The 26,579-nt window shown below is 47.4% G+C and overlaps 2 protein-coding genes across 2 annotated transcripts in view; one reads left to right on the top strand and one right to left on the bottom strand.

Annotated features, from left to right (window-relative positions):
• Positions 1 to 408, top strand: part of GGT1 (gamma-glutamyltransferase 1) — a 75,496-nt gene extending 75,088 nt beyond the window's left edge. The window contains exon 13 of the mRNA XM_029913684.1: positions 225 to 408. Coding sequence (XP_029769544.1) covers positions 225 to 368 — 144 coding nt within the window. The 3' untranslated portion in view covers positions 369 to 408. The remainder of the gene's footprint in view (positions 1 to 224) is intronic.
• A 2,743-nt stretch (positions 409 to 3,151) lies between these two features.
• Positions 3,152 to 26,579, bottom strand: part of GGT5 (gamma-glutamyltransferase 5) — a 39,844-nt gene continuing 16,416 nt past the window's right edge. The window contains exons 2-12 of the mRNA XM_024197964.1: positions 23,353 to 23,483; positions 20,439 to 20,531; positions 14,872 to 15,067; positions 13,863 to 14,020; positions 12,464 to 12,610; positions 11,917 to 12,053; positions 10,724 to 10,914; positions 9,545 to 9,642; positions 8,320 to 8,432; positions 6,539 to 6,649; positions 3,152 to 6,266 (exon numbers count right to left, since the gene is read on the bottom strand). Coding sequence (XP_024053732.1) covers positions 6,120 to 6,266; positions 6,539 to 6,649; positions 8,320 to 8,432; positions 9,545 to 9,642; positions 10,724 to 10,914; positions 11,917 to 12,053; positions 12,464 to 12,610; positions 13,863 to 14,020; positions 14,872 to 15,067; positions 20,439 to 20,531; positions 23,353 to 23,483 — 1,522 coding nt within the window. The 3' untranslated portion in view covers positions 3,152 to 6,119. The remainder of the gene's footprint in view (positions 6,267 to 6,538; positions 6,650 to 8,319; positions 8,433 to 9,544; positions 9,643 to 10,723; positions 10,915 to 11,916; positions 12,054 to 12,463; positions 12,611 to 13,862; positions 14,021 to 14,871; positions 15,068 to 20,438; positions 20,532 to 23,352; positions 23,484 to 26,579) is intronic.

Raw genomic sequence — 26,579 nt, 5'->3', positions numbered from 1 at the left:
GAATTGCTTTCTGTCACGTTGTAGCAAAACCCCTTGGAAAGCCGGAGAAAGGAGGTAGCTGGTTGGAGGAGTGGGAGGGTGGAGATGGTGGAACAGGTTTCTGCGCGGAGCTACCAGCAGCAGAGGGGGCAGCTCAGCAGTCCAGTATACGTGTGTGTTGCGAGTGAGGTACACAGCACGCACTGTGTAACTCTGTGCGTTTACCCCTTCTCTCTGCATTCCAGGGCATAGAAGAGGAACTAAAGAAGAGGAAACACGATATCAAGCGGACTAACAGTAGCGCCGTCGTCCAGGCCATTCTGTGGACTGCTGGTGGCTGGGCTGCTGTGTCTGATTCCCGGAAAGGTGGCTTCCCAGCAGGCTACTGAAGTCGCTCGAGCTGCTCTGACAGCCTGCTTCTTTGCAGCTCTAGTGACCAGCTTACCTTTGGGGAGAGGGGGGAGGGAATACTTGGGCACTGCAACTCAGGGACTGTCACAGGAAAGAATGAATTTGCCTGTGGTTCTGCTAATGGATCTGGACAGATGTTATCGAGGGCCATTACTGAAAAGTGCCTTACAACAGATCAGTGTGCTAAGAAGAAACACAAATCTCCCAGAATATACAGCACCTACCTAAAGGGTCTAGTCCCTCCTCCTGCTCACCAGGGATTGAGTGCACAGCATTTGGAAGGCCCAAAGCCCCAGCTGCAGAAAGGGTTCCTTTAGTTTTCAGCTTTATCCAGCCAGTGGCTGTCCTGGTCTGTCCTCTAGAAGTGACCGCCTTCCCGTGAGACATGAATGCTGGACTGTGAATGGGATGCAAGGTGCTGGCAACTCTACACTGTAAAGCAGTACACCCGAGCTACAGTCTGAAGAGTGATTGGGATAACCCTTTTCCACACCCTCACCCAACTTCTTAACAGACTATCGTCTTGCTTCTCATTTCAGGAGTTTGAGGCATGACGGGGTAGCTGAAGAAGTGATGGTGCCAATGTCTTCTGTTTGTTTTTGATATCTGTTCAAAAGCTGTAAAGGGAAGACAGAGGCTACCTGTTTAATTTATGCTGAAAAAGAATTACAGGCCTATGGAGGTAAACATCCCTGCTTTCACCTGTACGGTACACGTGTCCACAAGGAATCGGGAGGCTCTATATGACTGAGGCACTGCAGCAATTTGGCTCCTTGGTGCAACTCCTTCAGGTGCCAGAAAATAGGGACAAGGCTCCCTTATCCGTGATGCGTCTTCCCTTCTCCCCTCACCCCAGGAGTCTCCAATTTGTCTCTCACTATTATCCCTTCTGACAGCATGCAAATTCCTAGAGTCCAAAGGAAAGAGGAAGGAAGCATTTAAAGCTGAATATCATGGTATAAACTACTGACAGCCAGGGAAGCATGGTATCTTGTCTTTCAGTTACAAAGCACAGCTTCGGAGGGGTCGGTTTGGTTATATCACTGTGATATGGTGTCTAGCAGCTGAAAAAAGATCTTTCTATAAGGGATGTGGCGGGGTGCAGAGTGCCCATCCTTAAACTCCAAATTTGATGCAGTTGAATACATGGATTTTTCTTTCATACCTGCAGCTTACCCCAAAGACTTGAATATTGCAGAAGTTGTGTCCTTAGATGAGTGTGAAGCTGTGGGTTCAGCCAACTGTGTGTCCCTTAAATTTTTGAGTTGCTTGTGACTTTAGCCATCTTTATAACAGAAATAAGAATATTCACCACCTTCAGAGCTTGGGTTCATTCATTTGGATTTGAGATGCAAGGTGGGTAAATAAGGACTGAGCACCTTCGCTGCCTACTGAAGTCTCCCCACCAGAGGTGAGGCTGGTCAGTAGTTTTCAGAAGCCCTTGGTACCTTACAGGATGGGCACAAACAAATTGTCAACCCGGCAGCCTGCTACTCTCTCCATTGTCTGTTGGAGTTGCGTGAAATCCAAGACCTAAAATATAACTGGTCTAAACAGGATTTTAAAAATCTATTCAGTTGCAATAACTGTGGCATTAGTAATACAAACAAGACTTCACTGAAAATGAATGTTAACCTGAAGTAGCCCTCTAAAGAACAAGCTCAAGTATTTGTTCATTTGTATTTTAAAACAAGCCCCCTCCCCCACCCCCAAATCCTCAATACTAATAACGAAATAAATGCCAGGTCATTCAGAAAGTATACCCCAAAAGATTTAGGAGCACAGTTCCCACGGTCAATGGCAATTGTGTTCCTAAATCCTTTAGGTGTGGAGTAGGTCAGGAACTGACTTTTTCCTCTGAGAATTTCTGATGAAAACAAATGTTTGTCTTTGAAAATGCTCAGATTTTGCAGTTACCAAAATTTAATTTCTTAAATATTTTGGGATGAAAACTTGCTTTTTCAATCTCCTTTTTTTTTTTCTTCATGAAAAATATCAGTTGAATTCATTTCCAGTCCCATTCTATATAGGTCCTTTTGCAACAGGGCAAGATTCTCAAACTTTTTCCACAGTATGTCAAGGTTTAGCTGTCAGTGTGTTGCTTTGATGGTACAGAAACCTCAGTATGACTTATTTTCTAGCTGACAAACAAGTGCCAAAATGATTTGTCAAAGATTTGAACTGATTATGTTTAAAAAAATCAATAAATCCATAAACGTGCATTGACATGTTAGGATTGAAAGTCCCAGTAGAGGAAATTAAGTAGAACGTGGGTACTATTTTGGAAAGCACCAGAGCAAACCATTCTAAAATGACTGCTTTAGTGTCTCCAAATCTTTATAATGACACCAGTTGTCTCATATCACTCTAATTAAAGGAGCCTCATAAGCTCCTCAGCAAGAGTTAGGCTGTTGCTATTTCGCAATCATTGCGGTAATATTCAGACCTCCACAATTCAGGGCATAATGCTGGGCCCAGGGACCAAGCCATGAGAGCACAGTCCAGGCAAAGACACCCTTATTTCAGAGGTGAAGTTGAACATGTGGCTGTTCAAAACCACCTTGAACGCCTTGCTGCTATTGGAAGAAATGCCAGAATGACTCAGGATGGCAGAGAAATGGAAACTACGCGGCTGGTTCCATTCTCTAAGAACTGATCAGTTGGTGGGTGAGGTAGGGCTGCAGGCTAAAAATTCCCAGCATCTACAAGCCATTTGTAAAAGTAGTTTATTAAAAATATAACTTTGTAAAACAAATTTCCATTGGAAAATAGAAGCATAGCCTCTGCTCACAGTGTCACGTAAAGTCCACGGAAGGTGGCAGTGTACAGAGAAACTGGCCTCTGCCCTTGGCAGCAATTAGCGTGGGGGAGCCAACCATTGGAGAAGCCCAGGGCTAGACCTGATTGATGCTGAGGTCAGGGTTGAGGTGTAATACGGTAGCAAAAATAGCTCCTGCCTACTTCCAGCCAGTTCCTCATTTTTATACACACTAAGCAACATTCACCCAGCCAAAAGTAAGGCCAGCTCTAGCGCTACTTCTGCTCAGTTTATCTGCCTCGTGTTTTATGGGTCTACGGGATGGTTCTGCTAGCGTACAGTCAGTGGGCCTGCTCTTGAAGAGTTGGGTCCATTTTTGAACTGACTGTTTTGGGCCTATGTAATTACCCCACAATTGTTGAGTGGCAACTAATTGTAGTAATCAGTGCTACCATTGAGATGTCCGTCTACCTGCAGCTCAGGTCATAAGACTACTCAGTCACAACAGCTACTGCCAGCACCAGACTGTAACAAGTATGTAGGGGAACTTAAAGAAAAAGCAGGGCCCCTCTCGTTCTACATACTATAGAATGAGTCACAGTGCTAGCCAAGCAGCAACATTCTTTTATCCTCTACCATTCTGCCACACTCACATTTACTACTTGTTCAGGCAAGCACTTTAAACCGCAAGCCCTGCTTCAGGAAAACACACGCTTTACGTACGAATCAAGGAGTAAGACCAAGACATTTGTTTTCCAGACAAAACATCAAGATCCTGTGGTGGTTCTAGTCCAATCATATTTCTGTATGAGCCACCATTATGATGCAGCAGTAGCTTCTCATGGAGGTTGATGCAATAAAGCTAGTTTCTTGGTGTACAATTCCTGAAGGAAAGCAGCGCTCTCTGTGTAGCAAGTTTCATTTTCAACAGCATTGAAATGCATCTAAAGGCTGACTTTTGTTTCTCCAAGTTAATAGGGTTCTAAGTGGCTAGCATTTTATTTACATGATAGGGGCGTATGGGTAGAAAAGGCAGGCATCCAGCAATCTGGTTTCATGAGATACAGGATTTTTTTAAAAGGCACGTACACAGCCATTTGTGACCAAAAGATAACAGTCAGAAGGGTTTGCGGAGACATTTTAAGCACGAGTTTAAAAAAAGTGGTGGGGGGATAATGAGACTGGAGTAAAAAGACTAAGGTCTGACATGAATGTAATTGTTTGCTTTTCTGCATAAGATGGATTAACAGAATAGGGATCTATTAATGCACAAAAAGCCAATATAAATCTGTTATACGCAAGGCTTTAAAAGCGTATAATAATCACAAATTCCTGTATGCAAACAAAGGTTCCTGTACACGTAAGTGATTGCAGGTGAATTTATAGAGGCATGCTGAATCTTTGGTCCTATACATTTTTCTAAAGCCCTTTAAAAATATCAGTGTACAAATATAAACAATGTGACTGCATACCCAATCATACTTATGGCAGGGATGAGGCATAGATAACACCCTAGGCCGCTCACGTCTGTGATTAGCACTAGTCTGCTCCCCTGCTACAGGTGTATTAGCTATGACTGTTCTTTGGCATGTTCCTACACTCCTCGCCTCGAATTCTCTGAAAAACGTAGGTCACTTGCGGTAGTTAATCAGGGGCAACTCGTTTTTGTGGAGCACAATTCTTCCTGTGGACACAGGTGTAAACTAGTCACAGAACGCACAGCACTTCTCTGCATCATGTCTCAGTGCGTTGGTGGGCGCTGTAACAGCTCCAGTTAGGAAAGGCTCATTGCGTATTTGTGAAGATGTAATAGAAATCCTGACTACACTACTCTTACCTGCACCTTTATTTTAAAGGGTCCTCCCAGAACCCATTTCACTCCTGTTTTGAAGAAATATTCATTTCCTTCTCTTGTGCGTCCTCACTTCAACTCATCCAGGGGCCTGTCTTCAGCTTCCGTATGGAACACGTCTAGATAAGGATGAGCGAGGAAACTTGGCGAAGGCTTAGGGCTCCCCGCCCCCAGGGGAGAGGTGTAAGACTGGAAGATTACAATATATCATCAGTTCCTTCCAAAGGGGAAGAGAATTCACATTATCCACACTAATGCACAGTCATGCTTTGCACAGCTCATTTGTAGCGACTCCCTCTTAGGTAGGGCCTAAGAAACCTTCAGTGCTGCTACAGAGGTGGCCCTCGTTCCTATAGTAGCTGACTGCCGCCACAGATGCTGTAGTACATAGACCAGCTTTGTGCTAATACTAATTTCAAATGATACCCATGGGACAGGCAAGAGCTAGACAAAATGTTGTTAGACTCACTCCCTTATTGTGCGTCCATGTGAAGCTGAATCTTGCAGCTCTGCTGTGCAACTTGTTGGTGCTGAAACACACCTGAGCAAAGAAAGAAGTCTGTCATAGCTTCCTATTTCACATGAATGGTGTGGCCAGAAAGCACATTCACACGTGGGGGGTTTTCCAAAGCCAGAAAGAAACCACTCCCACTCCTATCTGAGGATCTTCAGACTCTAGGGAAGATAGATTCAGGTTCCTGAGGGCAGCTCCCACTGGCACTGGGCCTGGTTCCCCTTTCCAAATTCCCACTGCTTGGTTAATTCCTGATTTCTGGCTTCATATGCTAAATAGCTGCTCTGTTCACAAAATATATTTCTATATATCACACAAGTGCTGGTCCTTTGTCCTCTGGACCCAGCTGGCAGATATAATAAATGGAGGGTATGATTCTAGCCAAGACTGGCTGACTAGTGCCTGTAACAGCTTGAAGGTAGCTTGTCAGATATTGGAGAGTCAGTTGTTACTATGAGTCTCACCCACACTCTCTGCTAGGTGGCTTCAAGACGTCCGACTGGTACAGGAGATGTCAGGGGTGCTTCCAGGATAGCTGGTGCTCTGGACCCAGTTATTTCATAGTCTTTTTGGCTAGAATAAAATGTTTGCTACAGCACTTGTTCTTAATACCCAGATGACTTCCCCCCCTTCCTTCGATCAGAATAAGCAAAGATGCATCTTCCTTCCTTTGAAATCCCCTGGACAACATTCAGGAACATGGTGCGGTTCTGTTCATGGTGTCCTCTGCGCAGCAGTCCCTTCTTAACAGCCTGAAAGGGAAGGAGCAGAAAAAACGAAGTAAGTCTCGCCGGGGCCTCTGTTGTGTGTTGCATCTGGGCTTATTCTCCCATGGGACGGAAACACGTTGAGCAGCTGGTCCGGAGACTGGGTTCAAATAAAAGGGACATCAGCTGGAAGTGGGACCCTCCTAGCATTCGGTGTGCTGACAGACAAGGCAGCACTCATCCGCCTGCCAGTTATAGTTGTAACCCACACAAAGGACAAGCAACAAGTGCAGGGAGAGCCAACGGAAGCTGCTCACCTCATCAAAGCCTGGCTCGAACTGGATGGCGTTGTCCGTGGAAGCATGGAGAACTGGCAGTGAGATGGCATGCTCCAGGTCATAGCCAAACCAGAGTTTGTTCATGATTGCCTGCAGTGGAACAAACTCAGCAGTTAATGAAGGTGAAGGGTGAGAAACTGGGTCAAATTCTCATGTACACTGGTGCAAACCCAGAGCCACTCCTTTGAAGTCTTTGGGCTATATCCTGCTTGTATGGCAGCGTAAATCTGAAGTAACTCTAGACGTTACTGATTTACACCAGTTATATCTAGGATCAAGTGAGAGTGACTGCTCTCCCTAGGTCTGGGTGGGCACCTTTGACAGCTTTAGTTCGTCAGGCCTCTTGAACCTGGTCAAACTAGTATATGCAGTTTCCACCACAGGGCGAGTCTTCTCCAGACTTGCTCCTACCTAGGGATTTGCATTAATTACCCTCGGTGATGTTGGTTCCTCCAGGAAACCCTGTAACTCGCTCACAAAGTCAGAATACAATCCTGACCCCCATGAAAACACCTATAGGGTTGATACAATAGTCTTTTGCTATGTGCCCATATCTCACCTAGACAACTGGCCATAAAGATGCTGTGCACTATACCAAGGGAGAGCAGCTTATTCTCCACACCCTGTTGCTCCATGGGCCAAGGAGGGCTAGACACAGCTTCCTTCAACAGACCAATACTACCCTTGAAACAGGTGGCGGGACAGGAACAAACACACACAGATGTTCCCTCCACACCCCAGGACTCCACAGCACTCACTGGTCTAAATGAACGGGACAGAGTTTGAATCTGTCTTGATTCTCCCTTGCCTCATTTGAACATCAGCCCAGCTGTTATGAAACTGTTAAGAACAATATCTAGAGCGTTAACAAGCTTCTGGGATGAGTCTTTTTGTTGCTGGCAGCCAGGGGTTCATTTTTCATTTAGCCGCCTCTAAAAACAGACTACACACTAGAACAACAAGCCCTAGGGGACAGGAGATGGGCTAGAAGGCTGGTCTCGCCCATCCCTAATTGCAGTCATTCAAGGCTGGGTCAACGCCTTGGCTTACAGTGACTGCCTCGGTTTCCTGTCAGCGAAAGCCTGAACTAGCAAAAGGGGGAGGGTGAGAATGAATGCGACTCAACATCCGGAGATGATGGTTCCAACAGTGAAGGGGAGATTTGCCTCTCGAGCTGGCCAGAGAGTGACTGTGAAATCCCTTACCCCCCTGGAAAGCAACCTGGGGACACTTTGTCCCCAACCTCTATGGAGAGGAAGTGATTTTCCCCACCCCCCAACCCCTAATGAGAGGAGTTTTTAAGGACAGGACTAGCAATCCCATCAGGTTTGTGGAAGAGGACACGGAGTGTGCAGAATGGCAGGAACATTCCCTACCTGGTCTGGGAGATGGTACCAGCGATACCAGTTTTAATAAGCTCCCATTTCATCCTCTCTACCTCCAGTAGACACATCATCTCTTGCTTTTAGCAAGAAAGTCTAAGCCATCCCTGTGGGGCAATGACAGAGCTGCCATGAAGTGAAGGAAACTCCAGTTCTTGGGGATGTTAAAACCCACTTGGGCTAGTGTCCAGTACAGTCACAAAGGCTGGTGGGCCTGCAGCACCCTCAAACAGTCTTAACAGCACCGACAAAAGGAGCTGCGGCCCCCTCTGCCCTGCAGGTAGGTTTATGAACGTTTCCTGCGTTTAGTAGGAGGAAACTTAAATGAAGAGCAGTAACTTTAGTGCTCCCTCCCATGCCATGCGGTCACTCACTCACCAAGGCAGTGGCGCTGATAATCAGGTCCCCTCCTGAGCCTCCAATCACCAGCTTGGAGTTATCATCTTTGGAGACGAGAATGGAAGGAACCATGGCAGAGGGGGGTCTCTCTCCTAGAGAAGATGGAGAATGAGTTATTGGCCCATCTGGCCATAGGGAAAAAAACAAACTTCATTCATTGCAAATCTCTGTTTGGCTCTTCCCTGTCCCACACTGAACCTCGCCCGTTCCCCTCAGCAATTCAACTTTCCATCAGTTGTTCCAGAAATACAAGTCTTGGGGATTTGTTTTTATCTCCCTTGGCCAGAGGCAACTCCTTGGAAGCCCAACCTGCACTAGAGGAGGCCTGTAACTATGAAGATGCTCTCACAGCTCTGCTTAGTTCTGTAGTGTGCTGCAGCCTCAAACTTCTTTGGGAACTGCTGGAACTAGACACCAGTGATAGGCACAACCTGGGCACACCAATATTCGCAGTAGGGCTATAGTCACTGTTCTGTCAACCTTTGGCATAGCTGAGCCATGGAAGAATTCCTTGGGGTGAAACTTACCTGCCAACATAGAAAACAATGTGCCAATAGCCCCAGGCTTAGGGTGACCAGATGTCCTGTTTTTAAAGGGACAGTCCTGTTTTTTGGGACTTTTTCTTATATAGGTGCCTATTACCCCCCACCCCCGTCCCGTTTTATCACAGTTGCTATCTGGTAACCCTACAGGCTTGAGCACTTTATTTAGACCTATAGGGTTGTACAGCTATAAATACACCTCTGGCACTATAATAAAACTATTTAAATTCTTGGTGGATGTGTGTGTCTTGTGGGGATTATTATTTTCCCCACAATCTGAGAATTGTGAAGTCACTGGGAGCCGAGAGTAAGCACTGCAGCATTTATCCCTATATGAATTGTAGTTACTTTTCTGAGTTCAGCTTCTCAGCATTTTGCCTCAGCTTTGTATGCCCTGGCCAGAAAATGAATGAAAGAGTTTTACAGACCCAGGTACTGCACTAATTCAGAACAAACTCACATCTAGTTCTGGTCAGAAAAGGATCAGGGAGGAAAAGTGACCTCTGACCCTTGGACTGTCTTGCTGGAGATCATTTCCCAAGGTGCACTTCGGGCTCAGCGCTATGAGCTGGCTGCTCAAGAGCTGGGAGCACATCCAAAGGTTTGTGGAGGCTCACGGCACGTTCTGGCCTTTTGTTTAGATACGAGGCGACAGCTCTCACCGCTAGTGATCTTGTTTCTTGGCTTCTTCTTGCAGAAGTCAGCGAGCTCGTTATTTAAAATGATCCCAGTGCTTGGAGAATATACCATGGAGCCAAACCTGAGTGGAGGGAAAGCACACGTGAGATGTGGTAGTCCAGGACTGTTATGCCAAAGATCTCCGACAGACAGAACAGCAGAGAACCCTTTGGGAATTGCCACTGGCCATGCTGCACCATGCCAACCTAGCGCTGCCATATACAGGAGCCCATAGAAGACTCTGCTAAGCCCATATTCAGCGCAGAGGTGCCAGTGCCTTAAGGCTGGGGTACCTTTATATTTACTGTTGTGTGGCCACAGGCTGTGTGGGTTGCTGAGTCCACTATCTGTAAGAAGAGACAAGAGAGTTTTACCTTTTGTAGGGCTACGTTTTGAAATCAGAGTAAATACTATGCCCAAATCCAGAGACATCACTGAACGGGCGACAAAACTGAGACACTTCTACTTCCTAAGCCTGCTTCCTAAGCCAGCTGAGTCCAGGTGCTTGTAAAAGAGTTGCTGGCTGCCATTTTCTAGAGCACCTCTCAGTAGGTGGCTCAGTAGCAAAAACTACTGAGCAAATTGTTTGTCCTGCCTGACTCTCAAGTGGGCGTGGCAGTGAGGTGGATTGGGGCTACGTCCCTTGATAGCAGGGGGCAGTTTCACTGCTCCAGCTGGGAACAATCAAACTCAGATGACTGGTTGAGGGAAGCTCAGAGTAAGGCTGTCCTGTGGGTAGCTACATCCCTGCCCCTGCCTTGCCTATTTCTGGGAAACTGTAACATGGGCTGTTGTATTGTTCATAACCGGCTTGGGAGCCGGGTAACTGGCTGTGCCAGTTTGTTATACTGGACAGTAGGATTGTGTGTCAGTTTCAGTAGAGACCCAGGCCATCTGGTCCCCTCCTTATGAGTACAGCACAGCAACCCCCTTCCTTTCCCCCACTCCCTCCCAAGTGGCAACCTGTGAAAGAGTGAAGGTGGGGGAGAGACAGGGGAGACCTGAGACTGAAGCCATTTCCAGAGAGTCACAAGATGGGCAGCAGCCATCTTTCAGATGGCACTACCCACACTTGGACGCTCCAAGAGCCCCACAAACCTGCTCAGCAGAGTCCCAGTCACACTCCCTCTGGGTGACCAAATCACCAGGCTCTGGTCACTTACGGCTGGTTGATAGTGCTGGTGACAGACACAGCACTGCCATCTTCAGCGAGGACGGAGACGTGGGCGGTGCCGTAGCCTATGTTGCTTGGCTGTGACCGATTGTAAAAACTGTCTGGATGGTCACCTCTGTCATCGATACGCTTCCTGACACGTTCAGCAAAGGAGTTGGACACCAGTTCCTCAATAATCCCCTAGGAATAAGGCCAAGGGCAGTGAGATGACCCTTCCAGAGCACAGGGATGCTGCTGCAGGCTGAGGAGGAGGTCATGGGGTTTAACTCAAGGTGATGGAACTCAGAGAATCTACATCCCCACTCAAGCACTGTCAGCATTTGTTGCCCAACTGTTTCCCACAACCCACCTCCTCAAACAACACTAAGCGGAGCTATCAGTGCTTAATAACCAACTCCTGAACAAATGAGAACACTCTGGCAAACACCAATGGATGACGCCTGTAATCCAGATCCTCTTTCCTGCTTTAACTGATCAGGTGAGCAAAGCCATTGAAATGAAACAATAAAAACACTGACATTGAGACCGTCTGAGAACACAGGGCCCAATTCTGCCACCCTCAGCCAAGCGAAGCAGTACTGTCCTCCACCAGTTGTCCCAGTGATTTTACTTCTTCCCCATTGCAACAGGACTACACAGAGTAAATTCCTACTCAGCACGAGTAAGCATGAGAGAAGTAACACTTAATGTTGCAGTGCAGTATTCTAATGAACCTTAAGGGGACTTGGCAGGTTGTTTGGAAGGTTTATCATAGGGAGTGTAAAGCATATGAGTTTATGACAAAGAGGTTTCAAAACAGAAACAGCAGCCCTGCAGCAAAGCTATAGAGAAGGCAGGAGAGGAGGAAGGGGGCCCAGGTTAACAGCTGTTCTCCACGACAGTGTTTCCTATCAACTATCCAATGGACAGTCAGGACAGGAAGCCCAAGTTTGCACATATTCATCTTACAAGTAAGAGTTCCATTGAGCTGGAGATGCACTGGACCAGTGAGCTATGAAACTTTATGGGGTTTGGGTACTAGAATCTTATTAGCAAGGAAACATTGACTGGACTTTAAAATACATGGACAATTAACAGCAAATTGATTTCCATTTCTTCCCTTCCCCCACTGATTGTGCCGCAGGGACAGTCTGAGATCTGCAATGGCATTTCTGGCTGCCTCATGGAGCTGTGCCGGCTCACCTGCTCTATGCCAGAGAACTCCGGGTCATCCAGTTTTGGCTTTTGCCCATTGCCAAACTTCAGGGCCTCTGCAATCCGATGGTAGGTCTCAATCTTCCCACTGGTTGACTCCAGGGACTCTGGCGTGAATTTAAACTCTTTGGTGCAGGGTAAACCAAAGGGATTAATGAAGTAAGGAAGACAACCAGCTGCATTATATCATGAGTCCTAATCCTATCTACTCTTTCTGTCCCATCCCTATTCTTAATCCATTTCTTCCCATCTGAGAGATTTGATCCCGCAGACTGAGCATGGGCTGAGAGCCAGGAACACCAAAGTTCTAATTCCAGCTCTGAAACCAATTTTCTGTGTGACCTTGGGAAAGTCAGTTAACCTCTCTGCCTCTGTTCCCCTCGCTGTATAATGGGGATAATAAGGGCCAAGTAGTATTATTACATTGCTGTTTCTGATCTCATCCTGCCCCTCCACCCACTGTCATGGCCAGTGCCCTTCCCGCCCATGTAGATGGCACACGATACAGAAATCTGCCTTTCATTTCACAGATTACCTTTCAGTATGTTGAGGATGAAGAGAAGAACAGCACCCCCAGCAGGTGGTGGAGGGGAATACATTGTGTATCCACCCAGAGAAATATTCAGAGGTGTCATCACTTTTGCCTGGAAATTCTTGAGGTCACTCAGCGTCAGACTGCCGTCTTCAAGAGAAAACGAGAGGCACGTGCCATTGGAGTGATAGCTTGCTCTATGGGTACCTGCCATAGGCAGAGAGAACCAGAGCCCCTGCAAGCCTGATGAATACTTATTACAACCGGCCCCAGCATCCCCCCACCTTTTGCCCTTCCTCTTTTGTGTGTCAAACCCAAGGACAGCAAAAAACTGATACAGCTGGTGAAACAACTGCACAGTGACCCTGAATGACAGAGCAGAAGCTGGGTTTCAGGCTCCACTCCTGGGGCTGAGCCAGGTCATGTCTGCCCCCAGTGGAAAGGGAAATGGCATGAGTTGCCCTACTGTTGGACCTCCACCTGCTGGTTGCCCCACCGAACAATACTGCTGTCATTCCCCTAACGATGGACAAGGTGAACCCGGAGTGAAGAGCAGGAGGGGAGCTCTCAGACTAGGAACAAAAAGGGAAAAATATTATTCAAGGACTGTATTTTCTGCACTCAGTGAGTCAACAAGACATGAATAAAGTGCAGCAACTAGTTGGGAGGCTATACCAAGTCAAACAGGAGACTCATCCTCTTACTCCTTATCTCACATCAGGAGCCCAATATGTGGGCAGGGTCAGCTTCCTCATGAGGTAAAATATCTGCAAGTTCTGCTCTTTCCTTCCTTTGATAAATGAACCCTCAGCTGTATTAAAATCAAGGCTACATCTTTCCTGAACGTAGACCTATTTTCTTAGCTGAAAACCCTATTGTGTATAATCCCTAGGCATCAGGGCTCAAATCCCAGCATGGTGTAATTCCACAGAGTCAGCTGAGTTGCACCAGGAAATATCAGGCCTAGCATTTTCACCAATACTTGTCATGATGCCGATTTTTAAAAAAGGTGACTAGTGACTTTGAGTGCCTCTATTTTTGGAGCCACAAACAGAGTTCTTTGCACTTATCTTTATTGAATTTCATCCTGTTGATTTCAGAATAATTTTCCAATTTGACAAGATCCTTTTGAAATCTAATCCTGTCCTCCAAAGTACTTGCAACCCCTCAGTTTGATGTCATTGCCAAAATTTATAAGCATACTCTCCACTCCATTATCCAAGTCATTAATGAAAATATTGAATAGTACTGGAGCCAAGATTGACCCCCTGCGAGACCCCACTAGCTATGCCCACCCAGTTTGACAGTGAACCACTGATAACTTCGCTTTGAGTATGATCTTTCAACAGGTTGTGCACCCACCTTACAGAAATTTCATCTATGAAGTATAACTGTTACCTACTTTCATTCTTTATGTCATTCACCAAATCCTGTGCTATCTTGCCCTCATAAAATTCTCTGGCTCCCTTCTCTGCTACATCCTTCAGTGTTTTCGACAGGGCTGGCCAAGAGATGATTGCATCAGGTTTTAGGACCACACCATTCTTACAGAACTGCTGGCTGTTAAGAGAGAATGTCCATCAGTTCAGGTTTATAGCGTGCGTGTGATTATTTCTCTCCCTTAACAGAGTCCCCATTTGCCAGCCAAAGCTTGTTTCTTCTGTGTACCGTTTGTCCTTGTTCTCCAAAGCTCCACTCCATACCACCGGGGGATGGCCTGTCTTCATACAGTACCGCTCCCTTGGCAAGCATGTCTCCATATCAAGTCCCACACAAAGATTCCTCACTCTGGGCCTGAAGCTGCAGCCTTTACTCAAGGAATCCCAATGGGAATGCTCACACGAGTAAGACTGCAGGTTTCTGCCCTGTCAACGGACAGTTGCAATACTGTCAATGTCTTTCAACAGAGGCAGTCTTCACACATCCAGTCCCCCATCTTATTTTCAACATGCAGATGCACATTTCCCACGGCAGCCAAGCTCCACTCACACTCCGCCCCACTTCCTCCTCCTCCTCCCCTGAGTGCGCTGCATCCCTGCTTCTCTGCCTACCTCCCAGCACTTCCTGCCCAGCCGCTGCCAAACAGCTGTTTGGCAGCGATAGCACATTCCGGGAGGGAGGGAGAGGAGTGGGAACGTGGCGCACTCAGGGGAGGAGGCGGGGCCGGTGCGGGGATTTGAGGAAGGAGTTGGAATAGGGATGGGGGAGGCAGAGTTGGGGCGGGGACTTTGGTGAAGGGGTTGGAATGGGAGCAGGGCAGGGCAGGGGTGGGAAGAGGTGGGGCAGGGGCGGAGCCTCCTGGAAGGGGTGGAGTGGGGGCAGGGCCGGGGGAGGGGGGGTCGCGCGCCCACGGGAAAGAGGGGAAGTCGGCGCCTATGCCACACACCCAGCTGAAATACAACTTCTCTTACCACAAGGATGACTTTTTCAAAAAGTGCTGTAACAGCGGGTGACTGAGAAATTTGCTCAGCGTTGCTGGCATTCTGATTCCATGTGTAAGGAGCTCGATGGTTGGTTCAAACAGCCATTTCCATGGCAACCGGCCATAGCGCCTGTGGGCTTCTTCATATCCGCGCAGCTCCCCCGGGACTGCAATCCACTGGCTCCCTGCCCAAGCAGTTACGATATTATTACTCACTGCAGTAACGCCTTCCCCCATATATTAAATCACATAATTCAAGGTCACATCCATCGGGAGGCCACCACTAACAGCTATGACACGCTAGGAAGGGAAGCAGAATCTAGCACCAGGAATTCCCAATGGTTTCAAGGCGTGGTCCACCCCGCCTTCAATCCCACTGGTGATAGCACAGGCCATTCCCCCTGTCAAGGCTGATTCCCCACTCTGGCACTTCGAGTGCAGAAGGTGGGGGCCCGCAAGGATTCTAAAAATTAATACTGGCCACTCCAGGCTTGTATTAAACTCCTAAGGTTACAGCTTTTCTCTGACCTTGGATGGGTAAATGCTGCCACCACCCAAGTGCAGAACCCCTTTGAGAGCCCAGGAAGGCGCACTTGGGAATTCCTTCCTGTGGGGTACCCTAATGACCTTTCACACCCCACCCCAGGGAAGAGCTGAGAAAGAAAAACAAAGGAAATTAGCTGTTGCCACCAGCTAATTAAACAATGTGCACAAACCTCTTAAGCACAAAATTGGATTTTGGTGTTCTAAAAAAGGTAAATTTTATTAAAAAAAAGAAACTGAGGCTATTGCTAGATTTTAAAAGAGCAATTACAAGGATTAAGCATCAAGAATAGTTTTCTTGAGGTTCAGCTTAAAGGTTACAAGCAACACAAAAGCACTGGGGTTAGCACTGAGAAGTCCACAAGTCATAAAGAAATAAAAAGAGAGAAACCTAATCGCGTCTTCCTAGACATTTCCTGATCTACTGACATATCTGGGGTTTCAAATGAGTAGTTTCTAGGTATGATACTGAGGATTTGTCATACCTGGCCCCAACCTTCTTACAGCATAACTGCTGCCCTGCCCGCCTCTCCACGAGAGAACAACAACAGCCAGACCAAAGGGGAGTCGTTTTTCAACTTTAAAAAGTTCTAGCTTCCCATTGGCTCTTTTGGCCAGGTGCCCACTCATTCCTTTTCCCTACGCATCGAAGTGAGACATTTTAACCCGTTAGAGGTAGAGCAATTAGAGAACAGCTACTAAGAGGGATTTTATAGCTAATGGCTGGCTGGGTGTCCATAAAAGGGAGCTACCCCCGCCCTTCATTTATCACAAATGCATCCCTTCAATCCCACTGGTGTTAGCACAGGCCATTCCCCTCCCTTCAATCCCACTAGTGTTAGCACAGGCCATTCCCCTCCCTTCAATCCCACTGGTGTTAGCACAGGCCATTCCCCTCCCTTCAAGCCCACTGGTGTTAGCACAGGCCATTCCCCTCCCTTCAATCCCACTGGTGTTAGCAAAGGCCACCCTCACACCCCTTATTCCATCAGAGATAGCACAGACCACCTCCTCCTCCCTGCCCATTACTGATAACCATCCCCCAGCTGCCTGTCTCATAAGCGATAGCTCAGCAATTGCTTACATGGAAAAACAATGTCTAGCTCGCAACTGAGCAGCGGACACAAGTCAGGGAGCCAGCACCATGTGGCCAACCAATTCACCCCAAAATGGCAACAATTCCCCTCAGATTCTCAGGGGCACAACCAGCGTTTTCCCAGCGCTCTCCCACCCCTGCTCTGCACCCACTCCCAACCTCTCGTCCCCACACGCTCTCCCTGCTCTCACCCCCCAGACGCTGTCTCTGCACCCAGCCCTACACACACGCCTCTGTCCTGCTGCCCCACACCCAGCTCTGACCTCTCTCCCCCTGCACTCAGCCCCAGAGACCTCCCTGCCCCCCACAACCAGCCCTGAGGCTGTCAGGCTGAAGAACACCAGCTCCACCAGGGGCCAGGCATTTCTGGGAGCCCCAGACCACATCCTCCTCCTGCATCTCTGCTTCCCCAGTAAGCTCCAAAAGCCTGGATCCAATTCTCCCACCCTCCTTGGCACTGGGGGTCCTGGTGCCCCTGCTCCATTTCTCCCTGGGGGTTGACAGCGGGGCGGTCAAGCTAAAGTTCCAGCTCTGGTCGGGGCCTAGGACCTCTGGCCCCTCCTGCTCTTTGCACCCCAGCAGACCATCACTATAGGGTATAACTTGCCTAAAGTTAAACAGTGAATCAGTGGCAGAGCTGAGAATAGACACCCCCACACACTCCAGTTTCCTGCCCTATGCCCTATTCAGCAGGCCAGTGTTTCTCAAACTGGGGCGCGTGTATGGGGTCTTCTCCCCATGCACCCCTGTACAGAGGCCAGTCACATTCACAGCCTGGATGCTGACCTGATCCCTGAAGGGATGGAGCAGCAGCTGTGATGATTAGTGGAAAGGGTGATGCAAAAACTAGATAGGTAAATAAGAGACTGCACCCTCTTAAAGGAGCCTATTCCCCCGCACAGTGCCTCTTGGATCTTCTGTTGGGACAACTGAGCTCTGTTCCTTTAAGAAACAATAATGGCTTTAACCTTTCTGTTCCTCAGCTTCTCGGTTTGTAAAAGAGGGACAACTATTACCTCCTTCCCTGGAGTGTCCTGGGGCTTAGGTCACTAGTGCCTGTAATGTGTTCTGAGATCCTTGAATCTAGAAAAGCATTTGCGCAAAAGCAGCAAGGGTAGATCTCTTGGCCTCTTCCTAACAAAAGTATCTGCAGCCCCAGTTGAAGAAGCTGCTTTTCTATTAGCTGTTAGTAGTAACAGCACTTGTATTCTCTTTAAGGAGCAGGGTGGGGTGAGACAGAAAAGGTCGTTTCCTGGTTACGGGTTTGTACTGGAACTCAGGAGACCTGGAGTCAATTCCCGTCTCTGCCACAGATGCCCTGAAGGATCTTGGGCAAGACACGCAGGGCTTAATTTTTCAGAGGGTCTGAGCACCCATTGACCTTAATGGTTCTCAGTGGGAGCTGCTGGGTGCCGAGCGCTTGGAAAATGCAGTCCTACTTTGACGATTACATATAAAAGGCACCTCCTTACTTAGCCGATCTGCCCCGTGTGTGGTCAGTCACCTCTGCCAACTTTAGGGACAAAAACTAATCTTTTAAAATGATTTTTACTACTGCAGACTCAACACAGCTGCGAGACAGCGTGCTGGACTCTAGTCCAGGGGTCAGCACCCTTTCAGCAGTGGTGTGCTGAGTCTTCATTATTCACTCTAATTTAAGGTTTCGCATTCAGTAATACATTTTAACGTTTTTAGAAGGTCTCTTTCTATAAGTCTATAATATGTAACTAAACTATTGTTGTATGTAAAGTAAATAAGGTGTTTAAGATGTTTCATTTAAAATTAAATTAAAGTGCAGAGCCCCCAGGACGGGTGGCCAGGACCCGGACAGTGTGAGTGCCACTGAAAATCAGCTCGCGTTCCTCCTTCGGCACGCTTGCCATAGGTTGCCTACCCCTGCTCTAGTCCTTCTTGTGCATCAACACCATTCCTTGCTAAGTTCAGTCACAGTAAGGTCTGTGCAAACCCACTGACAGCAAGGGAATTGCATGGATGTCACTGAAAGCAGAAGCTGAGAACAAGGAGGTTTGCACCACCACAAGGGGCCTGATTTGGCCTGCAGAACTTTTGCTCCTGGTAACAATGCAGGAGAGGAAAAATCCTGTTTTCGGATCTCTGGCTGAGTTTGGTGGGAAATCAGTCAGAAAGACAACATCTCTTTCCTTGCAAGCTCCCCTTTGATACAGCGTCGCTGAGCCACAAACATGCCCCCCCCCATGCCATTTTTGCTGTCATTTTTGTGGAACTGCACATTGAGCCACAGGCAAGGACAAGAACAATGAAGTACAGAGCTGTCAGCTTTGACTGACAGATAATGAGTCTTGCTGTGGAGCCTGACCCTATAGGTCTTTACAACAGCTTGCAGCCTGCAGTCCTATAGTGATTTAAAAGTTTAACTAGTTAACCGATAACCTTGATGCTTATTAACATTCTGTTAACAATTAAACTCTGTGACGAAGTGGGACTGTTCTTAATGTTTCCTCTGAATACTGTGTGGGTGCCTCAGTTTCCCCTATGCATTTCTTAAGTCTCTAGGTGGTGGGGAAAGGCCAGTGCGCATAAATCACTGACACTCTGTCTCCCTGGCAACAAATGGCCAGGGCCCCTTCCCCCCTGCAAGGAAATAGCTAAAGGTGAACAAAGAGATCAGGTGACCTCCTGGCCCAGGAAAGAGACAAAGCTGAGAGAAGGAGGGGCTGGAGGGGGTTTGGGAGTTGGAGCTACCTGGGGACTAGCAGTGAGGGCAGACGTGGGTGTCTGGCTCTCTGAACCCCATAATGGACCCGTCCGAGGGGTCCCGTTCGCCGCTGTACCTACAAGCTCTGTTTTAGACCGTGTTCCTGTCATCTAATAAACCTCTGTTTTACTGGCTGGCTGAGAGTCACGTCTGACTGCGAAGTGGGGGGTGCAGAACACTTTGGCTTCCCCAGGACCCCGCCGGGGCGGACTCGCTGTGGGAAGCGCACGGAGGGGCATATGCTGAATGCTCCCAGGAGAGACCCAGGAGGTGAAGCCGTGTGAGCTTCTTGCCCTGAAGACGGTCTGCTCCGAGGGAGAGGAGGTTCCCCAGAGTCCTGACTGGCTTTGTGGGGAGCAGTTCCAGAGCATCGCCCGGGGACTCCGTGACAAACTCCACTGGGGTCCCGGCTGCTGGCCCCGCGCCTGGGGCTCTGCTATTGCCTGCGCCCGTCCCGGAGTCCTGGCTGCTGGGACTCCAGCCATGGGGCCAGCAGCCGGGATCCCCGGATGCAGGGCCAGCAGCGGGGATCCCCAGGTGTGGGGCTGGCAGCAGAGCCCCGCATAAAACGTGGGGATGCTGCAGCACCCCCTGCACCTCTAGTTCCCCAGTTAAACGTTTAACTGTGTAACTGATAGAATTTTAATTGGTTACACGGTTACTGTTTTTACACATTAGTTACATCCCGGCAGCCCTATTGAAATACATGTGGCTATTCCCAGGAGTAACTACTTTGTGTGGGCGTAAGAGTCAAATCCTCTGTGCTCTTTCACTAGATGTATTAAAAATAACCCAACTCTGGGCCAACGCTGATATTAGGAAAAAGCTTAGAACTGCATACATGCAGGGTCTAGTCATGGGGACTGACACCAGACCAACCCCAGAAGGTTTCCTTGAGGTTCAGGTTACCTTCCTCTCCCTAGGACACTTTTTCCCTTCTCATCCCACAAATTAGGGGGGTTGAAATGCTTTGCCCAGCTCCGTTCAGCTTAGTACTCAAGAGCAACAGCAGGAAATAATGAAGAAGAGTGACCCTCCAGAGAAAATGGATTTCCCATAATGCAATGAAGTAGCGAGGTCCTCTATCCTCTCCCCCAATGCCCGGGAGGGTCCCCCCCCCCCCCCCCGGCTTACTGCACCAAGCTGTCTGGAAGGAAAACAGTCCAATTCTTGTTCTTACCTATTTGGAGAGGTGAATCATTACATTGATTTAACAAGTCTTGGTTGATATTTTTTGGAGCTGTTTCACGAGCGTTAATCACAACGACCTCTCCTGGAAATAAGAAAGGAAAACACATAATAATCTCTGGTAAATTTCATTTATCACAGTTAGTGGAGCAGAAAGCAAAGGGCTGGAGTTTATGCTTCTTTGTGGAAACGGGTGAGGGTTGGAGTCCCACTGGATCATGCACTTTGGAGTCCATGAAGTCCATCACCAAACCTGCCAAGCTCTCACGTTGTGTTTATGAAGCCTTCCTGCAGCAGAGCTTACGTCTTCCTAACAATTTTAAGAACAGTACATCTCATACTGCTGGTCCCTTTGGCTCTTTGTTTGATCCGAAAGCAAGATCATGATCCAGGATATACAGATGGGTTAATTCTGGCTCTATTGCTCTTAAAAACTGTTGCCCTTTTATGGTACTTCAGCGGTGCAAAGAGGCATACAGTTGGCTTAACCAGTTCGCTAGGAAGTCTCGTCTCTACATCGCTCCTGCACTTGCTATAGGGGCATGGTTGCAAACTGCAGTCAAGTGGCTATTCATTGGCATATTGGAACCAGCATAGAACCTTCTCCATCAGACTCCATGGCACCTTTCCTCACCGGAGAGCACTAGACTTTAAGAAGGCTCCATTTCAAAAGGACACTGCACTCTAAAAGAGGGGGGCAAAGCACCCCAACTTGTCTTTCACCTCAAAAGACAAAGGAACCGAGCCCCTTGGACTTTGTGGGAGATCCTGACCAAGGGGGTCAGTCAGCCGTCTTGCTGGGAGGAAGCATAAGAAGCTCACCTTGAAACAAGACTGTAGTTTGGTTAAATCTTAGTCCCTAGAAAGCATTTTTCACTTTTATTTGCTTATAACCATTTCTGACTTTATCCCTTACACCTGAGCTCACTTAAAATCCTCTCTTTTCATTAATAAACTTGTTTATTTTCCATCTAAACCAACCCAGTGCTGTGTTTGAATTGACGTAATCATGAATTCTAGTTAAAGCAACAGACTGCTGGGGTTCTGTCTCTTTAAAGGAGCAATGGACTGTATTACTTCCCTAACTGTACCAGGAGAGGGCTGGACATTTCAGGGCAGACAGTTTGGGGGAAATTCGGGAGTAGGGGTGGCTTGGCTAATAATAACCAGGGCTGCTGGAGACCAGGGAGTGGCTGTGGTGTAACAAGCAGGCTGCTGGAGTTGCTGAACCAGGGTGGCTTTTATCACACAGATACTCAGTGCATGCTTGTATGCTGGCTGGGAGCACCCAGACAGGAAGCTACAGCAGCAGAGCATTTTAAGGCACTCAGAGTTACAGGACAAATGGTAACACGACCTCGCACTGGTGTGGGTTGCACCCCAAAACGTGACAACCATGCCCTCTCTTATTTGCCTCTGCATACTGTCCATACAAGTCCCTGAAACCATCCAATACTCCATATTCATCTGCCGCTATTGGAAAGACACTCCATTTTCCCAGTGCAAGCCAGAGAGCAACACAACCTTGGACATGCAGCACCATATACATGCTTACAGGCTGGCTATTGATAATCATTGTACCTGAGGTAGGCTAAGAGGCGGGGCATGTGTGCAGATTATATTATCATGCAACAATAGACCACATTACTGTAATTCATATCTGCAATAGAAAGCGCTTAAGTCCCTTTCATGTGGCAACGAATGGGATTCTCCCACCGGAAAAGGGAAAAAACGTGAGGTGAAACAGTAGACTTTAGGAGGGTGTTGGAACCACAAATGAATGTTGCATTTTGGGATTGCAGCTGGAGTACTGTCTGTACCAGTATCAGTATGTGTGTGCCCATGCAGCCACTGCCAGTACACTGGCAGAGGGTTACAATGTTCTGAACAGGAGAATAACTATGTCAGCAAAAGTGGAGAGTTTGGTTGGTAGGAGACAACACACCAGGCTGTGCTGAGAAAAAGGAAAGTTTTGCCAGCACAGCTTTCTAATGTAAGTCAGTCCTGCCTATTTCCAGACTTTGTTACGTAGCTGGTTTGTTTGCTTTAAACTACAGTGTTATTCTTACTACTAATTTCTATAGGCTACGTCAGCTGGGTTAAACTAAGACGCTATTAATACACTGAAGCAGGAACACAACAAAACTTTGAGTTCTAAAAGCCAAACAAACAGACAAGTCTTACGTCAGGGCCTGAAAGTGGCTGGACTTGAGCATAGCTAGATTGCCAAAGGGAGTAAGTTGCAAAATTAGAAGACCTGAGTCTCCCCAGTCTGTCTCTTTGTGGAGTCCCTAACACCCACACAAAGTACTGTTCTGATCTGGCAGCCTTTTGTAAAGGACACAAGGTGCTGCAAACTTGCCACGAAGCATTAGGTCCAAGGTCTCACCAGACGTGGAGAGTTACATTCATCCCTCAGCGCAGTCACAACAGGGATGAATATGGCCCAGAGTATTTACACTTAGATTCTCATAGCAAATGCTCCCTTCTGATCTCACCTGCATTGGCTGAGCATAAGGTGAGCATCAGCCCTTCAGTTAGCTGGGATTCAGGCCATTCTGGCTTTGCCCTAATGCTTGCCTAATGTTCAGGCATGGTTGGGTTTTTCACCTTAACACCGCCATGAGATTTCTTTTTGAATTACTGCAATATCCTACTCACGCTGTTGTGAGTAAACGGATGTCTGTTTACAGCCATCGCTGTACTGTAATGGGTAGTTAGGTCTGGGAATACAATACCATTCTAACCGGGGAGTGCAGCTTTCATAGAAAAATCCTTTGCCTGAGCTTCCAGGACATTGGCTTCTGCAAGGCTACTGAATGAACATGCTGGTGAATAGACTCTAAAGGAGGCGGATGCAAATGCTATGGGAGAGTTACCTGAGAAGGGACAGGCCCTGACCATACCTGTGGTTGCATTATAGATGGTAAAGATGACACCTCCTCCCAGGCCCATACTCTGGGGGTTCAAAACTGAAGTGCAGACCAGAGCAGCAATAGCAGCATCCACAGCTGAACCTTTCCGTCGTAGGATGTCCCTGTATGAGAAAGGAAGAGAAACTATTGTGAAAGACCAGGCAGCACAGAACTGAGCAGGCTCATGGAAGATCCTTCCTGCTTGTCATGCAAATGATATACAGGTGACAAGGTGAGAGAAGTCAGTAGTTAAGTGGACTGAAGCAACTGGGGTGATGTCACGGAGTCACCGGGCGATGCTCTGGAACTGCTCCCTACGAAGCCAGTCAGGACTCTGGGGGAGCCTCCTCTCTGTGAGCAGACTGTCTCCAGAGCAAGAAGTGTACACAGCTTCGACCTTCCTGGGTCTGACCTCGGAGCATTCAGCATCCCCTTCTCACACTGTGCGCTTCCCACAGCAAGTCTGCACAGGCGGGGCTCCTGGGGAAGCCAGAGGGCCCTGCACCCCAATTCCGCAGTCAGACGTGACTCTCAGCCAGCCAGTAAAACAGAAGGTTTATTAGACGACAGGAACACAGTCTAAGACAGAGCTTGTAGGTACAGAAACAGGACCCCTAAGTCAGGTCCATCTTGGGGCAGGGAGGCCAGGACCCCATCTGGGCCAGAAGGTCACCTGATCTCTTTGTTCTCCAACACCTTCAGTTGGCACCTTTGCAGGGGAGGGGCCCAGGCCATCGGTTGCCAGGAGACAGGGTGTTGGCCATTCTCTGTGCAGACAGCACCACACTGGCCCTCTAAGGCTCTGCCACAATCACACACCCTTATCCCACCACCTAGATACTTAAGAAATGCATAGGGGAAACTGAGGCACCCACCCAGTATTCAAAGAAAACATTAAGAACATTCCCACTTCATCACAGTTGATTTCACAAAACAGGGGGAAATGAGTTACAGTAGGTGGGAAAGGAAACTGGAGAGAACCCCTGGAAAAAGAGGTAGCAATTCTGTGTGAGGATCTAAAATCTGTACAAGGAAATGACACAGCTAGACCATGAAGACTTATTTAGGCTGAGCTGAAGGATGAAGAATGAAAATAGCGAACAATCATCGGAAATTGCTACAGCTTTTTAAGCCACAGCAACAAGGCAGATCAGGAAATGATCATACAAAGAGGAGGAAAGCTATTGAAAACCAGAAGCCCCCCCAGGAGAGCACAGCACACTCTATAATGCAGAGCTGAAGTCTTCACAAAGTACCTTAAGTAATGTAAGTGATTTGTGGCTAGTTCAACCGCACTACGTTTCCAGCTTCTACGCCAATTAGACAAGGCACCATTTGGTTATTAAATATATCGTGGGGGGAAGGGAGAAGTATGAGTTACAGGTGGATGGGAAACAAGCCCTGGATCTGAACACCAACTCTGTGGAAATTCAGGGTCTGAGTCTTTGCTCACTAACAGCAGTGTAACCCCACTGGCTTAAGTGAAGCTACTCCAGACTTACACCAGAGTGAATGAGCTCAGTCAGGGCACTGGATCCCAATCTAGGTTTCATTTCAAGCTCAATCCTCACTATGGAGCGGTGACCAGCACCTCCAAAGTAATGGCTGGATCCACAGATCTGTTCCAAATCTCACTGAGCTTGAAGGAAGCTCAAATCCCCACTCACTGCAGGCCAGGCATTTCCATGTCTCTATTTATAACATAGTCTGGGGCCCTCTGACCATCTTCCCAACACTAATGAATTTAGCCTCACAACACTCCTGGCACACACGGAAGTATTCTTCCCATTATACAGATAGGGGAACTGAGGCACAGAGAGGGATTCAGGGACCTGCCCAAGTTCACACATAGAGTTTGTAGCAGAGACAGGAACAAAACCTAGATCTCCAGTCCAGTGCCCTACCTACAAAGCCACCCCTCTTGTAGCATGAGTTTAAACTCTTATACAACGAATGATGTCACTGTTGAATGATTATGAAAGTACCTTGCTCCCCTCAGATGAAAGGAGCTTTAGGAGTGTAGCTCAGTGGGCCAGCTTACCTCTATTATATTCATTGCTTTGCATTATATTCTGTTTTATTATATTCAGCGGTAATGCAAGGAACCTAGAGGCTTGTATCCTGTAAGACATTGGCTTCAGAAGTTAGCATGAGACTTGAAGCCCACGAACTTTGGCATAGATAAACTTAGGTAACGTATAAGTTTTGGGGAACTGGCAGTAGAGTGTAGGAGGGAATTTTGTCCATAATGACATCAGCCAACCACAGAACATGAACTGACATCGGCTTCTGGAAGGTTTTGGACGGAATATCCGACCGCAAGAGTGCCCTGGCAACAAATTGACGTATATGATAATGGGGTGAAATCATAAATACACTAACCTATAGAAGAAGGACACCTTAACATTGGTAAGGGGAGGAAATACAAATAAGGAAGAGGGGACAAACCTCTATTGAATATGCATTAGACATGGGTAATGTCAGCATAACATATTATAAAAGTGGCATCCCAGCCTGGGGGCAGTAGGGAGAGAGATGTAGCTCTTGGGAGGGGCCAGAATGATGGCCACTGGTGAAGATGAAGAAGGTGATGGTGATGAGGAAGATAATGGCTAACATTTCAGGGTTTGTTCTGCAAGGGATGGTGTGAGTATGGATGTTCAGATGTACTTTCTGTATTATCTCTATCTACCTTACCGAGTTAGAGTGTGTGTGACTTTGCTAAATGTATTAATAAGTTATTTGTAAATATAAAAGATTTCCTGTAGTGTGAGTGTTGCACCTGGGCACATCAGGGTTCCCAACTATATAATTTTAATAATACTGGGCCTGATCTTGGGACAAGAACCTGTCAACCCTCAAAGTGATACAGTAACTGGGAATTTTTATTCATAATCTATAGATCAGGCTACAGGAGTGAAGCATTATTAAGATGACGTATTTGCATGGAGGCTAAGCAACAGGAACTACCCTTCTTACTACTGCACCCTCCTACAACTCCGGGTTAACCTCGAGTGACTCTTCTAGTGGCAGATTCAACCACCCCAATTTTCAGTGCTGCCAATCCTAAATGTTCAAAAGGCATGAATCAGGGCCCCCAAAATCATAAAATTTTATTGAAAACCCTTGTGACGTTGTGCAGTCTATATGGTTTTATAAAAACATAATAAGAAGTGAATATAATGTAACTGGAATAGTTTTATAAAAATATGATAAGT

This window comes from Terrapene carolina, unplaced genomic scaffold (genome assembly GCF_002925995.2).
Source record: "Terrapene carolina triunguis isolate 2854851 unplaced genomic scaffold, T_m_triunguis-2.0 Scaffold790, whole genome shotgun sequence".
NCBI lineage: Eukaryota > Metazoa > Chordata > Testudines > Emydidae > Terrapene > Terrapene triunguis.
The sequence above is the reverse complement of the archived record's forward strand: the minus strand, read 5'-3'. Positions and strand labels throughout refer to the sequence as shown.